The sequence below is a fragment of the Opisthocomus hoazin genome, chromosome 2 (genome assembly GCF_030867145.1).
Source record: "Opisthocomus hoazin isolate bOpiHoa1 chromosome 2, bOpiHoa1.hap1, whole genome shotgun sequence".
In the NCBI taxonomy this organism is placed as follows: Eukaryota; Metazoa; Chordata; class Aves; order Opisthocomiformes; family Opisthocomidae; genus Opisthocomus; species Opisthocomus hoazin.
In genome coordinates, this window is record NC_134415.1 from 62,687,495 (window position 1) to 62,705,692 (window position 18,198).

At 41.0% G+C, this 18,198-nt stretch overlaps 1 protein-coding gene across 5 annotated transcripts in view; it reads right to left on the reverse strand.

The window, feature by feature from the left end:
* Positions 1–549: 549 nt before the first annotated feature.
* PHACTR2 (phosphatase and actin regulator 2) overlaps positions 550–18,198 on the reverse strand; it is a 142,574-nt gene continuing 124,925 nt past the window's right edge. For 4 of the 5 annotated variants that reach the window (XM_075413900.1, XM_075413896.1, XM_075413898.1 and 1 more), the window contains 4 exons: positions 12,096–12,157; positions 10,924–11,061; positions 8,581–8,657; positions 550–5,951 (listed from right to left, as the gene is read on the reverse strand). In XM_075413900.1, the coding sequence (XP_075270015.1) occupies positions 5,936–5,951; positions 8,581–8,657; positions 10,924–11,061; positions 12,096–12,157 (293 nt within the window). In that variant the 3' untranslated portion in view covers positions 550–5,935. Of the gene's footprint in view, positions 5,952–8,580; positions 8,658–10,923; positions 11,062–12,095; positions 12,158–14,609; positions 17,787–18,198 lie in introns of those variants that run through there. The other variant, XM_075413899.1, reaches the window with a different exon arrangement.

Sequence of the window (18,198 nt, forward strand, 5' to 3'; positions counted from 1 at the left end):
AAGAACATTCTGGCTTTACTGGATGCTAGTAAGACCCTACTGGAGCTTAGCTACCTGCACTGGAATGGACGGGTTATCAAGCGCTCCTTACTGGAGTCATCTCCAAGAGGTGGTGTACTTGGAGATGTGAGTGGAAGAGTTGGGTGCACAAGACTTCTTAGCACTGGGTAGTACCCTGCTGCAGTGTATTGCAGCTCTGCCACAGAAATAAGCGTTCTTGAATGCCCCGTGTTTCAGGTACAGGTGGGTCTACAAAGCGTGACATACTAATATTGCCATGATTTACTATTTGAGCAATTGCTCTGTGAAAAGCTGGGAAGGGACACAAACTTCTTAGCTCCCGAGTGTAGAGCAATGTGGTCTGCAGCGTTCTTGCACCTCTGCTAGATTTGCAGTTTGGTTGTAAATGGAATTCTATTTCTCTTTTAGGGGAAAAAAAAATCTTGAGACCTATTTGGACAGTTATGGGCAATTAGCATGTGCCACCTCCACACCCTTCCCACCCCTACTCATACAGTTAGGTGCCCAGTCAAACAAGCCATTGACACCTTTTTGTTTCAGATCACATCAGCTATAATAATAATCCAAAACACAGTATTTCTTTAATTCCAAAATTTATACAAGTTTACAAATCAATATACCACCACACAAAGTAGTGAAAGGAAGAAAAGATATGTTCAGCAACATTTTACTATATAATAACAATGTTCAAATATGGTTAAATTTGACACAGTATTGCAAGACTTTTTTAATATAAAGAATTAATGATTGAACAAGGAGATACAGAGAATACCATTACTTTCTTTGTTCCTATCCAATGCAGTATTTAGCTTCTAGAAAACAATGAAATATTGGTGAAATGCTGTATCTAGTTCATATGAGTTCTGTTTCCATTAAAATCTTGAAACAAGATGGGAACACTGACGAAGTGAAACAAGACAATTTATTAATCATTAAAGTTAATAAATAGAAACCTGTCAAAACATTACAGTGAAATATGTTATTTCTGTTGAATTTCTCCCTTTATATAGATACACTTCCGCAAGTTTTGGGGTTATTTTTCAGATGTCTGTTACATAGACACTTTAAGCTGTTCTGGGGAATTTACTTTTTTTTTAATTTTATCCTCAAAATATTTTAATATCAACCTAGTAAAGACTTCCAGAATGGCTTTTTTTTTTTTTTGTTCCTCAAAAGCTAGGTCCCAGCAGTGAGCATTGCACTGAGCTTTGTACAAGAAGAATAGAGATAGCAACAACAACGGAGCTAAATGTGGGAGCTCCTAAAGGCAGGAGGCAAGTTTATTCTGTTTTTCACCCTGAGTATGTCTATATTTTAGTTTACAGCAGCGGCACAGGTCTTAACTCCTTGAGATAAGAATAAAAACAGACGATGTGAAAGCATTAAAAGACGCAGTTCTGGTATACCTGACTATTTAATGCAAATGTCAGCTTTTAGCTTGGTTTACTTTGTCATTAAAGCGTTAACAGACATTAAGACACGGGCTCATATTCGAGTGTCTCCTTAGGATGCCAGCAGTGCTCAGCCAGACCTGTCCTACCCGTGCAGCCTGCCAGGCACCCAGGGGAGAGCGCGGTTCTCCCTACCCGGGCTCCGACCCGCTGCCAGCTGCAGCCGACTTTTGGCGTTTCGGCTGATTCCTGGGCTGCCAGACTAGATCCAGCTTTTTAATCTGTGATAGCTGGATCTCCCTCCCGTTTTATGATGATACAATATTGTGGCTCAGACCGTGTTTACCATCAGGTTAAGCGACAGCTATTTTGAAACAAGCTCTCTGATGTACCTGTAGTATTACTCGTCACGAGATCTGGGTCTGCAGCATCTCTGCTGCAAACAAAGCACTAATCTCACCTGGAAGGAGGGGTCTAATTTCTGTAGTATCAGGGACATTTTCCTCCCTTTGATTCACAGCTTTCATTTGGTTTTCAAGGAAAAAAAAAAGTGAAAAAGAAAAGTGGTCATCTGACACGTTTTTTATGTGTCAACACCAAGGTTGTGGTGCTTCTCTAAGAGCTGCTCAGTGTGGCCAAAGCAGAAAGTGGGGCTTCCCTGCCTCACACCACGTCACAGGTCAGTAAAGGCCACCACAGCAAGGGACACACACAACTGCAGGTACATGCTAAACCCAACAAATAAATACAATCTTGTAGACCTATAAAGGCTGTCAACACTTTCGGTGTTTTTGAAGAGAAAATGCTACTGGTCCTACCTTGTCACTGGTCAAAATGGTATTTCGCTTAAATAATCATCAGCATTTAGCTTAAATAATTTTTTTTAGCACTTGTTGAGTCAACATGTGTATCACAATTCGAGGAAATTCAGATAGACTATTTTTGATTTGAAACAACTAATTTCAGTTATAAGGACTAATATATATTACCCGAAAGAAGAGAGAGACAAGAGACACTCTAGAATGATTTCAATTTGTTATGTGAAGAAGAAATCAGGATTTGATTAATCGTCCATTCTTCTGCACCCACAGCAGCACGCTGTGATGCGTGATCCTACTGATAGACGTGATGCATGAGGTCATTTCAGAAACCACTACTTCAAGCTACTCGTTTTCTCTTTGTGTGGATGTAGACATCTGAGTTCATATCTGACTCTGTGGAACACAGGTATGTGTGTAAGGTTTGCCATATGTTGGGGATGACATTTAAATGATTTGTGCAATAATTTGATACAAATTAACACACTGATCCCTTTCAACCAGCTGGACTGTACTTTGCGTTGCATGGAAAGCATTATTTTTCTCTTTGCCATTTTTACATCTTTTATTTTTCCCCCCTCAAGGATTACTCACTCAGAAGTTTCTCAGGACTTATCCCGATTTTCCCCTTCTAACAGGCATGCAGCACCATAGACAGTTAGGTACATGACATATTATTTCCAGTGGGCTGTTGTAGCAAACTTTAAGAGATCCGAAATCAGCAATACAGAGGACTACGAGATCCAGCAGAAGCCGACTTCAGGCAGCTCAATAAGGTAAAGCAAACTTGCTTCACTGCACATAGTGACATACCAAAATCCTGGGGTTTTTTATTGCATGGATAACACTTAACAGCTGTCGTTTTTCTGCCAGTTGATATTTAGAATATAAAAATAGTATATACAATTCTAAGTCTGTGTGTCGGTACAATACACAATGGATAGTTTATAGTTCTACTTCTGCAAATATACTACATTTTTACATAAGTTCCAATAAAGGCAACTCTTTTTGTCCAGTTACATAAATTTGCTTAAGTAGTTTGCTGAATTGTGGGCCAAAGAATGCATCTGATTATTTATAATCAAAATACTACGAAATTAAAGATCAGCTCAGCATGTCTGTCCAGGCTAGTATTCTGCCTGTAGCAATGGCTTGTAGTGAATACTTTTGAGAAAAAACAAACCCAGGATGAGGACAGGGAAAGCCTAAGTGCCTAAGCCTCACTTCATCCTAAGAGTTTAACAAATTTTAGTTTGCTTGTGTAACCCATACGTACTCTGGCATGTCAGTGCAACAGCTATCTTTCTGCCTTTAGTATCTTGGCTGCTTTCAAATGTGTGAAAGTGATTAAGGCAACACTGAGGTCTATTTAATTTCTCCACTTATTTCCTTTGAAGTGTTTTATACTTCAAAGTCAACATAGTGGGGCTTTATAGGATTTTGGACATGCATTTCTGAATTTGGCAACAACAAAAAATTTAAGCAGGAGAACTATTTATTAAGTGCTAGCATAAGTTTTTAAGTTTACTCTTCAAATTCTAAAAATAAAAATTAAGATTCTATAAGAAGCGCTGACAAATCTTAACTCTAATGGCCTGATCATTCCTGTACGATTTAGTGCCAAAGAATACATTTTCACTGCTTCCTTGATGTCCAAGTGGTGTTTCTATATTTGTAAAATGATGGGCCTCACAGAAGCTAAACTCTTTTCTGCAAATGGAATCCTAATGCCTCTTATTGATTCCATCACAAAAGGAAGGTGCTGCTCCCTCTGCTTTGTTACAAGCATGCAGATGGTTATTTTATTTGGTTATTGACATTTTGGGGTCCATACGTCATTGGATTTTTACTAAAATGTAAGTGATCCTAACAGTCATATAAATCTATCTTTTTTAAAAGAAGGTTTGTCAACCTGTTTAAAAATAATAGAGTGTCAGCTGTTGGAAAACACTCTCCTGTTACTAGAAGTGCTCTTTACTAAAATAATCCACCCCATTTATGCAAACCTGGTCTTGTAAATATCAGCAAAGAGGGAGATCTAATTTTAGCTACCAAATTGCCTTCCTGCCTTCAGGCTGACGTCTAAAACAACAACTTTCAATTCTATAAACTAAAAACATTCCACAAGAATCTATTGCAGGTTCTGAGGTAAAAATCACATCTACACAGACTTTTTATTGCCTGAAAAAGAAACACTTACACTTCATAATTCAAAACTAAACAGGGCACATAAAAGACAAAAATAAATTGTAACATGTACACGCATTTGAAAGGATAAATAGCAAATATATTGTAATACTGCATTAAATGTATGCATATGTGAATTCCAGACCCCCCCCAAAATGTTGTGTACATTAATTCAAAGGATAAATAAGTGCTAATATAAGACAGAGCATTTCTTAGTGTAAACAACGCCACAGGCTTTTTAATAGGCCTTTGGGCCAACTTAGAAAAACCATGTATTGCCTTTCACACTCCATACCACTTAATAGTACTGTATTCACATATACAATTTCAAGATAGTATAAAAAATTACGAATCTAAGAAGCATTCTTCACACTCAACAAAAACAGGCTGCAGACACTCTAAGGATTTTCTGTTCGCTTTTACAAGACCACTGGCTGAAGACATACTGATTCATCTGGGAGCTCTTCCTCAAAGCATCGCAAGAGTCCTTAAATGTAAAAAATCACATTAGTAATCACTGCTCAAGCCTACTAGTAGAGACTTTTGTGCCCAATTTCAATTCTGATTTCGGATTCACACTAGCATGATGTCAAAGTCGTCACCACTGCCTGCCACAGGTGAGAAAGATAATGATCCCTCTGGTTTGAACGGCAAGTGGCAGACAGCAAGGAGTGTTTCTAAACATGAAGCATTTAATTGCATTCATAGTGTCACACGTTGTTGTTTGTCCTTTGAATGCTGTTTATGGATTTCTGAAGATCCAGAGTATGTCAACATTAAAACCCAAAAAATATATGACTTGTTCTGCATGAACTTTCAATGTATTTTCTTGAAGCATGCTCATCGGGATTTTAAAAAAGACAGCCGAGTTATACTAAGACTAATTTCTGGCAACTGTATTTACTGGCACCAGAGAAAATGACAGTTCTTCACTAAAGTACTAATGACATGAGGACTTGTGGCTTGCTGTCTTTCTAAGACAGGCTGCAGCCACTAAAAAACATACATGTCCAGTTGCTCGCACTCTCAGTTTTGTTTTTTTTTAAATAATTCCTCCCACTGGCCAAGTGCATCGTTAAGCAGTCCCATCCATTCCACTCTTCTCTGTGGACTGACAAGCGTCTTCCTCCACAGTCTCAGTCCTTTTCGCACCCCCCCTCAGCTCCCCTCAGTCACAACCCTAAGCAGACTGGTGAGATCCTGGTAACAGGCTCTCCCGTGATTGTCTTCAGCTCTTCCTGACTTGAGGAGCTCCGGAGCAGTCCACCGACTTGTCTGTGTGGGCTAGCCAATGGACCACGGTCTGTCTTAACACTGACAAACACTTCATGTGGGTTCTTCTCCTAGACAAATCCTTTGTCCACTGATAAAGACGAGGGCCACGGCCTTCATTAACCTCAGGGCAAGCTGTAGCACACACTCACATTCAGTCAAGTTCCAGTGCAATCTCAGGTCTTCAGGACACAATGATTTCCCCAAAGAAAATTGTTACATGAAATATGGGATGTGGTCAAACAGTTATGGACGATGAAACCTGAAATGAGAAATCATTAAAAAACTTAGAATTATATTATTTCAACTGACTGAATCATCCCGATTCTGCTTTCACAGCTGTTTACTTTTGTTGCCCGAACAGAACTATTCCTGATTTTCTTAGTCTAAGTGGGATTAGAGTCAGCCCTATTATCCCTCACTGTCTGTCTGTCTCTCCTAGAAAATCAAACAGGGCTACGGTGTGTCTCAGGCACTGGTGTTTGTCTGTCTGTCCATACCCTTAACCTGCTACTGTGGTCCCTGGCACAGTTCCACTCAGGTCAGCCAGCGCCCTTCCAGATGCTGCCTAGGCATGGCTGGGATTAGCACAGGCCAACAGGCAGACTGGGTATGGGGGGACGTCACCCTGTTTTGGGATGGGGGGAAGAGGTTAACTGTAGGAATTCAAGCTGTGCCAAGCCTGCTGGCCTCAGGGCCAGAGAGCAGTCTCCAGTCTGTTTTGGTTACCGATGTAGATTTAACCACAGTCGCATCCACTATTTGGAGACACTGTCAGTAGATCCGAAAAGCTTTGCTAAAACATAAAACTGGAATTTCTGGTTTTCAATCCTTCTGCAAAATGAGGCCAACAAAAATTCTGAATTTTTAAAGTAAGCAACAAGTTTAGTAGCACTGCAGATGCCTTCCTCCTATTAACAGCAGCCAACTGTGGCAACATGAAGGCCTAAATGCACCTCACTGTTTACTAGACTTCTAGGTAGGGCATGTACATCACTCCAGATTGCCTGTATGATGGATAGCGAGGTGGGTTGCTCCAAACGGTGTCACCAACCTTTTCTAGAAGAAGTTAGGAGCCGACAGCAATTAAAATCCTAACTCAGTTTAAATAGGATGAATCCAAGCAAAAGGGCAATATATCCGGGTAAATAAAAGGGTAACCAATATCAGGTGCTCAACGTATCTATCACAAGACTTCTAAATCTCTGTTTAAATGGCTTAAAAAATGTATCTATCCATGAAGCAGTAAAAGATGCAGCAACTTTAAAAAAGCATAGGTAGTGATGCTCCTAACACAGCAGATTTACGTAAGTTTTTGTTTGACACATTTTCTCTTAACAGTTCCAGAGAAGAGAAAAGAAAATGAGCCACACATTACCCCTGTAACGTGGTACAGTACAATACAGGGATGTATTTCTCAAATGAAGGAGGTGTACACAAAAGCTGACATTCACAAGTATACAGCTCATCTGCTAAGTGAGGGTTCAGCGCATTGCAAAAAAGACACAGGGTTTTTGTATTTGTGTAGAACAGCAATATGTTGGACTATATATAGCATTTCCATTAGAAGCACTTTATAAATATCTACTAATGTCCTCTTCCCAAACTTTTATTTGTTTCTCTATTCTTAGAAACTCAGTTTCTTGGATTCTGTTATGAAGTAACAAAGGAATCAATATAAATTGCAAAGAGTAGAAAAATAGTTCAGCTGACAGTCATTACTGTAAATGATGAACAATGAAAATTGGTGTTTTTTCTTTCCCAAGGTTAATACCAAATTTGAACAATTCAAAGATAAGAGCATTTTATATTGAATTTGTAATGATGAAAGAAACTGTATGTTTTAAAGTATTTTTATTTAATAAGCAGCTTCCTTGCTGTCTCATTCTATCACAGAACTTCACAAATAAACCTTTGCTAACCAATTGCCAGTGCAAGTGCCTTTTGGTTTGTACTATCTCAGTGATCATCCTTCAAAAAACTCAAAAGATGAGTAATTCATTCTCTGGCCAGAGACTTTTGTCTAGGGTTTTCTTAGAAGTTCTGTTGTATCAACCCAAATGTAGTGGTGAACTATATAATTTTTAATGAGAGGTCCCGGGGGAAACTGAATCTCTTTTTATTTTCAAAATTGCAATCGACTTAAAACATCTGCATCTAGTTCTGCTCTTAATTAGTTTTTTCTGGTGTTACTCTGCCGACATCTGTGCAGTGGCTCCACAACATGACCAGTGAAAAAAAGAGGGTGGAGAGGGAACAGACAGCACGTGATTTCCCTCAGGTTGAGATTCTTCCACGATCCTATAGCATCATTGCCCATACTTATCACAATCTGGCTGTGCCTAATTTTTACTCCAGTTTCCAAGGCCCTCCTCAAAAAAAAAAAAACCACTTTTTAACTGGTTTGTCACTCCACTGGAGCCCTGAGATTTTTGGGTCATCTTTCAAGAATCCAACTGTTTTCAGTTATTGTGAAAAAATATCTGATTCTTTTTGTATGACTCATGCCGATCTGTACTTATGTTTCTGTATTGCAATGCAACTCATAAAAACGTAACAATGTAAGCAGGAGTTTGCACTCCATCTCTCTCAGTACATAGCCAAGTTCCTATTCCTGTTCATTTTCCTTCTTTCCCAAACAATCCTTTCCCATGTAGCAACCGGTCCACTGCAGTCACCCTCACTGCTGTATCAACTACCCAGCTTCAGGGATGGCACCAGCAACACTGGGAATCCCAAGAGAATCAGTGGTGGGATTCAGGTGGGATTCAAGGGGACTCACGGTAGGAATCTACGCAAGCCATGACACAGCTGCAGAGGACTTGCAGAAAGGCAGAGGGTCGCTGTCATCCTCATTTCTCCAATTTATGCCAGAAGAGAGATTCACCCACCTGGTAAACTGCCGACTTTCCTCATGTACTTCCATTTCCGTGCTTTTAAATTCATTCAGTTCTTTCCGTATTGCTGCCTAAGAAAGAATAATGATATATGCAACCATAAGAAATATGAATCTCAAGGAAAGTAAAGAGTCTGCAAGGAACCTGGCCCTGCTCTTGCAGGTTGCCTTACAGTTCCCATTTTCCCATCTCCCTTACTGTAACCCACAGCTCTCACACATTTCTATCAACATGAATGACTTTTTTCAGTTACAGCTATCTGGAGCAGTAAGACACTACCAAGAAACTAAAAGCAAAAACACCGACAATAAATGAAGAAACACCAAATCTTCTGCAACGGGTGAACCAACCACCCATCAAAACGTGGCACTTGCTACAGACAAAAACGGGCACGGGACTGGGTTGCTGAGCTGGGCCAGTGACCTGCTGGGCCTGCAGCCCCAAGGGCACAGTCTCTGCGGACACAGCCCGGGAGCAGCGCGGGGGTCACGCTGCCTGCACGGGCACCGTACACACAGCTGGGGCCTCGGGGCTCCCCGCTGCAGACACGGCATCAGGGATGCGGGATGAATGGCATTTTTTTTTAAGTGGAATTAGTCACTTGGTCTGATTAGTTTTATATAAAATTACATGAAATATTTGGACATTTCACGTTCGTGTTTTCAGTTGGCAGATGCACAAGAACAGCAGAAATTCAGTGCACTTTTTAAATGCCTTGTTGCTTATGTTAAAACAGTGATAAGCAATTTACTGCATCAAGTAATAAATATAATTTCTGAAATATTCTAATATATACTACAAGGGCTTTTGTTTCCATGCCATACGCTTTCCTACCTGCAGTGTGAAATGAAATGACAGTTTATTCTTACTCTTTTCTTCCACCATTTTAAATAAAAGCAGTATCATTTCATTAATCTCTAAAGAAACGTCATATGGTGCGCATGCCTTTCAATGCGGAACACACAAGCAGCATGATAAAATTATAGCATCATCAGACTGCGGTCTCATAAATGAGAAACTTCATTTTAAGCAGGTGATGGTTCTTTTAGCCACAACAGCATGCTTACACGAGGCTGCTGTAATAGCTAGGAAAGAGACAGCTATTTCTGAGCACCAAATCAGCAGCAAAGACACCAGAGCTCCAGCTCTGTAATATAGTTACACCACAATTTTCTGCTCCCACTGGAATTAGAAACATGACTTCTTTGCGGAAAAAAGGGGAAGGGATTTTCCAGGCAACCCAGGGCCTTTGCCTTTCTGCTGAGGCCAACAAACATGGGGATCACAGAACCAGCCTTGGGCACCTGTTCGTTACAAAAATGAATTGCAATTAAAAACTTCTACCCTAAAGCAGGCAGGAAGTATTACTGTTGTTTCTTGTGCAGTTTACCTTGATTGAGGCTGAGTTACCTAGGTGAAAGTGGAGGTGCTGGGTGCTCTAACCTCCCACAGACTATGTGAGGACTAGAGAGTGCTCAGCACCTCCCAGAACCAACATCTACAAACACTTCTGGGTACATTTTTAATGTCTCCACCTTGACTTGATATGAGATTCTCCTTTGATTGTCAGATAAGCTGGCCTGAGTACTAAAATACAAGCTGAAATAAAATCAGTGCTTCACAGTCCTTAGCTAAAAGACAGTGGGTTCTTGCACATACCACTTTTCATGCCAAGCACATCTCATAGGATTTCCATAAAAGTTGGTGCAGACACCGTGCTAAAAGGGCCGGCACTTTTAGATACATAAATCCCACAGCTTTCCTTTTATGAAGTGGTATAGGAGGGAAATTAAGATTATTTTATGGCAATCTTTGACTGATCTGGTTTTTTTTAAAGAGAACCACAGAAGCACTTATTTCATCTTTTGCAGTTAGGCAGAGGAACTGTTAACTGCAGCATGCTGGGGGCAAGCTTCGCAAGGAGGCGTGCTGCATGCATACGGTCAGCACCTGCACTGATGGTTGTGGCCAAGAACCCTTAGGAGGATGGAGCAGCTTCTACCTTTCTTCACTTGAATGAGCTGCAGAAGTAACTCTCGGTGGCAGTGATGCATGCTTCTGGCTGCAGAAACCTGTGCGCTTGGCTTAGCAAGGTTTTAAAAATGCAAGAAATTCTGGCCTGAACTGCTGTAATGGAGGTGGCAAATATGCTCCTAATAGGCACCTGAGCGGGTTTTCTTAGCTGCAAGCAGTAGATGCACAGCAGTACCACGACAATCTCGCTGCCTCCAACAGATGTCATTTGTGATGCTGGTGTCAAAAGAACGTAAACCAGAAGAAAGTCCCCCCAGAGTGACAGATGTGAGCATTTTCTTATTATCTACATTTGTCCCTTGCCTTGTCTGCGGGAGTTAACCTGGCCCAAGGCTTGTCAGCACGACGGTCGTAATCCGGAGAATCCGTGACCTCCACGTACTCGTTAAACCGAAGGATTCTTCTGGCTTGAAGTTCAGCCACTGTAGGCCTCAGGCTGAGCTGCACGTGGGAGGCAGAAAATAGTACGTTTAATAAGATGAAATAAAATAAAATAAAAGCCGAGGGTATGATGTAATCTCAAGAGAACTTTAATGGTATTTCTAAATAGGGTCACTTTCAGGTGTCTAAAAAAAGGCACCATCCTGGGAGCACTGCACGGGAATGGGGAAGCAGCACAACCTAATTTCTTCAATTACAAAAATACTCTTTGTCCGGCAGGTCACAGAAAATCATGACAGTTATCCCTGGAATATTAATTGTGACTTTGCAACTGTCACACTATTTACCCCACTAGGCAGTAGGTCTGTTTGCATCAACAATTACACAGTCTGCTGTGTTCAACTATGATACCGAAAATAAGCAGGATTTTGAGATGCCCAAAAAACTTGGGTTTTAACACCTGGGGGTCATTATAATGCCAAATAGTTTCAGTCACCTCAAACAATATTCACTTTAATTAACTAAGGAAGACCATATTAAGGAAACTGTATTTTTGCACAGAAGGGCGGAGGAGGGACATTTATGAAAAATTCCCCCATCCTGTCCCAGGACAATCTCCCAAAGGCAGGGCAGCAGATCCATAGCTGCCTTATATCCAGGGACAATGAGCGCAATCCCACCTGCAGTGGCCAAGACCGCCGACGCAGTTAGAACAGTGAAGGGATTTCTTAGGGTCCACACTGCTCTGCTGCCCTCTCTGCTGCTCTAGGGAAGAGGATCTACAGGTGTGGCTGCCTCCAACACACGACAGGAGTGGTCGTGCTCACCAAAGAAACACGGGTCGCTTCTCTCCCCTGCTTGCACGGACAAATATTAAGCATGGCCAGACTCTGTATGCTTTTCCAGGTATGGGAAAGTGGACAGGAAGGAGTTTCCTGCAAGATGGACTTGGCTTGTACTGATTTTTCAACAGATTTCTAATCTGAGGGCATGACTGACAGACATTTGCAGTAATGTATACACACACAGATTTTCAGAATCTTATAATATAAACCTATGTACACAAACACGCAATCCAAAAAACACATCATCACCTTTCTGCTGAGTCTACGTTTTATTTCTCTTTTGGCTTCCTGTTCCTCTTCTTCATTCTTCTCTGTTTTCAGAAGAGATAAAAATGAGTGAATATTTAAGTATTATAAACTGCAAATGCTGTATTTCTCTTGGTTGAAAGCTTCAGGACTTCCAAGTCTTGTCTCATGTTTTCTCATATTTCTGGGTTATCCTGCACGTGTTGCCTGCTTTTTGGATTCTGTGTGCTCTCATTTCTTTTCCCTATCCTCATTTCCCCAGATTGTGTAGACATCTCAAGTCACCACTGTGGGTCAGGAACACAGCAAAGAGGAGGTGTCTGCCATTTCCTTTCTGTGTAACAGCAAACAAGACGTACCCTGAAAGAGCCACCTAATGTTTCAATTACTTGTCCTAACACTAAAATCACTGCTGCTTTTACTTCCAACATGCCACCTATTGACTTTGGATTCTAATTATTCATAAGGCTCAAGAAAAAAGTTTGCTCTGAGTATCCAAATCAGCTGAGTGTCCTCTGCTGCTACAGGACGCAACGAATCAATGGCAACTCGTTTCACTGATGTTTGTCAGCGCAAATTGTTTCTCTTACTTTAATTTTTTTTTCTGATTTTGTAATGCAGACTTGTGATTCAGTAATCAAGCTCTCTTGGTTAAGGGTCACTAGCTAGACCAAATGAATGAGTACAGCAGAAAATGATGTGCATTTTTTGAATGTATTTGGGCATGAGACTGAAATGCGCTTTTAACAAATCTCTGTGCTAACCAAACTTGATTTCTTAAGTGCCAGTGAAAATCACATTTACAAAGCCATATTCATATTTTTTAATTTGATGCAGATTTTTTAAATTGATGCAGATTTTGAAAAATATTATTTGCTCTTTCAGTCCACATCTGATGGTTATATGCAAAGTTAACTGTTGTGGGTGAAATATCACACCTAGAGATATCCATAAAATTCTGATCCTGTTTTATTCGTGGTTGGGCATTATGGACTCCACGTTGCAGCTCAAGGCTAACTATAAATTAAAAGGAATTGATTTGTCTATTGTGGATGCAGCCAATCTGTACAGATGAAAAGGCAGTTTTAAATCCTGGTATAGTCCAATCTGCCCTATCTGCTATGGCCAGCCTGCTGTGGTAGTATAAGCAACCTGGCCACAGAGGACCTTCTGCATCATGACTGAATACACTGGAGGCAACACTACGACAGGACACCTTGTGGTACTTGCAGATTTCATTTACTAACCCAAAGGCTCTCATGTAAGAATACAAGGGAAAGACGACCAAATGATAAAAAAGAAAAAGAAGAAAGTTACAGTAGGAAAAAGACCTGCTCTCTGAGAAGAGTCCAACACCAAGTCCAAGTTTCTATCAGCAAGATGCAATCACACAGGCTTGCTGCCCAGCTAGGTTGGGTCTCGTGTTGCTGGTGATTTCAGTGTGATACTGAAATGCGGGTGTAATTTATGGTTTATTAATAGCTTGTCTCTTAAATAGTGAATAAATGGATAGCCTATTTTGGTAGAGGAACTGTAAACTGACTAAAACTGAAGAATGGAGAGTTAAAGATTAATTTACATTTTAAATTTTTTTATTATTATATCTATCAATAAACAAGTTGGGTGTATTTAAGGACTTATGACTTTAGATAAGAACTCTCTTTATAACATCTTCACCTAACAAAATCCAAAGCTCTCTAGCTATTTTGGACAGGTAAATCATCTGTAGGCTTTTGTTTAAACATACTGTCTTTGCAATCAACAGACATAGTAACTGAGGTAATTAAACATAAACTATTAATTTGGGGTTCCGTTTACCTGGAATCGTTTGACATAAAGAACTTTGTCCCTTCATGAACTGAGTTGTTTAAGTCTCAGAAATTCTCCAGCAGTGGACAGCAGAAAAAATGCAGCTAGATATACAGGACACTGTACTGCCTTTTCCTTAATTTAGTTTGCAAAATAGATTCTTCATTATTCATATCTTGACATTTCTTTGCTACCTAAACCACTGTATCTCCTAAGAAGCAGCAATAAGACACTTGATGTCAGACACAGGGGCTCACACTACTTAATTCGTACCTTAAGAAACAACTACCAACAGCACCTGAAATAGTGTTTTTCTATAGTTTGGGGGAAAATAAAGTAACTCAGAAAAGTTGATCTGGACACTTAGGAAGGTTGACAGTTAGCTGCCTATCCCAAGCCGCAAAGCTATCTCCCTGTGGGCTGCGGACCCAGAGCGCAGATGACTGCACGAAAGGATGGGTGGACACAGGAGACCACCCAGAAATGGGAGACGAGCAAGGCCACCCTGTTAGCTGCTGGGCAGAGGGCCCAGGCAGGTCCTGAAGCAGGTTGTCAAGGAGAGCTGGAAGCCCACCTTTTGGAGGACAACTTCAACAGGAAGCAGAACGAGCTTCCTTCACTCCCGGGCAAGGCAGGAGGGGATCAAACCCATGGAACAGACAGTCTTCTGCATGAGAGGTCAGGGGGCAGGATGTGGTTTATATGTTCAAGTTGTTTTACTTCTAGGAACAAAACTCAAGAGCTAGAGGAAAGGGACTGAAATCTGGTGGTTGCTGCTAGTATACTGAATCTGCTGCTTGGCAGATGGCCTCCAGTCTACAGCACCGACCCACTCCAACTTGTACCTAAAGCACCTATTTCCCATCTCCAGCCTGCTGGGCAGAGCACTGATTTAAGCTGGGTGCTACAGAAATACTGCCCTGATGCAAATTCCTACTAACTGTAACACTTACTACATATTTTTGCTCCTTTAAGGTAAAAGTTTTGAAAGTTGCCATAGTGAGGTCTGGTCCTCCTGCTTTCTTCAGGTGCTGTGGAAAATTCCAGGCGGAGGGCCAAGTTTTAGCTGCAGGTATGAACTGACTGGCTTGCCCGAACAGGAACACATTAATGCAGAGGAACACACTCCTGACTCTTTCCACCTTAAAAGCAGATCTAATCTGTGTGATGGGGAGCAAGAAAATGGAAACACAGCGTTCCCAGCTGCAAATCCCCTCCTCAGATGTCCTGCTGCTGCTGTATTGGCAAAGGACCAGCCCAGCGAGCACCCTTTGCTTGCAGGAGTCTCCAGTTATATCCCAGCAAAACTACGGTTTCCCTCCTTCCCTGCCTGCTGCTCCTAGGAGGTCAAACTGGGATCTGACTTCTAATTGAAACAGTTTTGCTTAGCATCACTTATCGTGGCCTTTGAGTTAAAAATAACACCGGTCAAAGCAGAACAAGCAGCTTCCCTGGCATCTCTACATTATTGCTCCTGCAACTCTTGCCTTATTAAATCTGGTCACTTTCTGTTCTGTGGGACATCTGTTTAATAGCAGAGGGGAAAAGAGAAGAGAGAAATTATTCTGCCTGAAGACTGCTTCGTTCTTGACCAGAAAGTACTCCCAGAGCGTAAAACCGAACTTTCCATTGAGTCCCTATGGGATTAGCTATGTTTAGACTTCTCTGTGGGCTTGCTAGGGAAAGAGAAAGAAAAGACAAACAACGCGCTTGCCTCTTGCAGTGCTCTGGAATGCACAAAGCAGTTTCTCTTTTCTGGTTTTACAAGCAAAGACAACCATTAATACTCCTTAACTCGCATCAAGAGCTAAACCTTGTTTTCCACAAAGCCAGTACTGGCAGGCATGCAGGTGCGCAGTACAAGAAGTTTACTGTCCCTTACAAATACAGGAAAAAATACAGTTATCTTAATCCAAAATTCCTGGAAGAATAAAAAGTTTCTTTGGCATAATGCAATACTATAAATACTACTGGCTCAGAGCCAGTACACAAGAAATCCATTTGTACTAAAAACACAGGGCTTTATCTGTTCCTTCAAGTGGACACTTGAGTTATCGTAACTTTGTTTTAATGTAGGAAGACTCAGAAGTCTGGATAGTTTTATCCAACTTGTTTTTATAGAAATCCGCCTGCAATGTCTTGCATTCATACTCGGTCACATGATTTTGAGTAACTGGTTTACCTGGAAGTATTATCAAAACAAAACTTCTTGCAAGACAGATTTCCTCACTAACTGGAAATACAAAAGAAGAAAAAATAGGGACTTTTTCTGAACCTCTTACAAGATTTGGAATGAACTTAATCCTGAAATAAACATTTAGACCTTTACCACTTCATGTAACCTCTGAGTCTGATAGATATTGCTGAAAACAATACTCTCCCTTAGCTGCAGTTTACATACACACAATAATATAACCCTTTCTCCACATCCATTGCCTAAAAATAGGAGGAAGGAAGCTTTACGAAAGAAATCCCAACTTCTTCACAGAAGCTGCCTACAACAACAAAGGCATTTAAGGTATGTAAACATTTTTGAATGATCCACAGGAAGGGAATGTAATACTTTTGATAAATAATACGAGTGCTTTAGAGCTGAGAGAGAACTTGCACTCTGAACGGGCTCTGAGTCAGGCTGTCACCATAAACGCCGGCTTGCTTTGGTTTGCTTTGCTTTTTTAAAGATCACTATCAACTCGAAATACTTTTTATCTCGGTGACGAGCAAAAAGCAGTTTTGGATTCTCCATGTGCTCATTAACGACTCTGCGATTTTTTGTGATTTATAATGCCGTTTTCCAGCCTTTATTTCTTGCTCTCCCTTGCCTCTTTAAGACAGCACCCGGCAGCAGCAGGAGGTATTGAGTGCAAAGCCTGGGACGCTGCCAAAAGCTTAAAGTAAACAAGCTGAAACAGGAGAATAAATCTATTAGCTGCTTTCCAGTCTTGAGCTACTTATTGCAAAATCAGTGAACGGAATAAACAATGGCAAAAGGGATATTAAATACATGGCAGGTTTGTTGCTAGATTAGTTATCTAGAGATTAGGCAGAGAGAGAGGGCAGTGGGGAAGCCCAGCTGGTGCTCCCGGCTCAGTGGCTGTATCCTCGCCCAGCAAAGATGGTTTGGGATTACCTTTCCCTCATAGCCCAGCATGAGCGGTTTTTTGTATTAAAAAACCATTCATATTTCAAATTTAATCTTTATTAATCTATGCAATCTATAGGTTCAGAAATTATAGTCTCAGAAAGTCTGTTTACACTGTGTATTGGATGGGAGTCCCTTGAACCCTCTCCTGTGCACCACAATGCGTGAACTGTAGCTTCCCTTTTCAATAAGACATGGCACTATTTGGCAGCAGTAGCATTTCATTAGCGCGGATGGTTGCCTGAAAGCCAGTAATTGCTATGCCTCCTTGATTTGGTGGCCTGAGCAAGTGACAGAGTGATCAGTCCATGGACTTTGTCGGGTAAACAGTCCACTTTTTTTTCTTTTTCTGGCCTCAGCAGGTGACAGAGTGATCAGTCCACGGACTTTGTCGGGTAAACAGTCCATTTTCTTTTCTTCCATTAGCATGCTGTGCACCGGGGTTGTACAGATGAACTTCGACTTTTCTGAACAATTGTTGGAAACAATGGCATTACACCTGTTCTTTCAGTGACATGAAGTGTGGAAAGTTCTTACACCTTAAGAACAGGTGAGGTTTTGGGTTTGTTGCTATGTGTGAAATGCTTCCACAGGCATTTTCTTCATTTCTTTCTTCTACTTTAGCATCATTGAACAGAGGGCTAGAGGAGCCAGGCATGACAACTGTTACAGTATGTGTATCCATACTATGGAAAGATTCATACAGGAAGACAAAAAATGCCTGTTCTGAAGCGTTTGCCAGCCTAAGAACAAAACCAACATAAGTAAATGGGAGAACAGATGTTGAGGGTAAACATCCAATGTACTTCATTCCTCTGCCCTTCACTATGTGAATTATAGTCTTAAATTTTTCAAGAGGGATACTGAGGAAAAGTTTAATCAATGGGAAGATATTCAGTGAGAATGTCTCATGCACAGAGGATGTCAGAATTGTGAAGGCCAGCATGCTGAAGTAGTTGGGATATACCTATTCATTTTCCCCCGAATGCTTCACCTTTCCTCTTTCTACTCCACCTTCCAACCCCTGCCCTTATATCCTGCCTCTGCCTGCTACTGATATTCCCTCCTCCTCCTCCTAAAAATTAGGCGGAAGTTTAACCAGCCTAGAACTAGTTCTAAGGGGTATCGAAGTCATTCCTTGTCTTTGGGACCAGC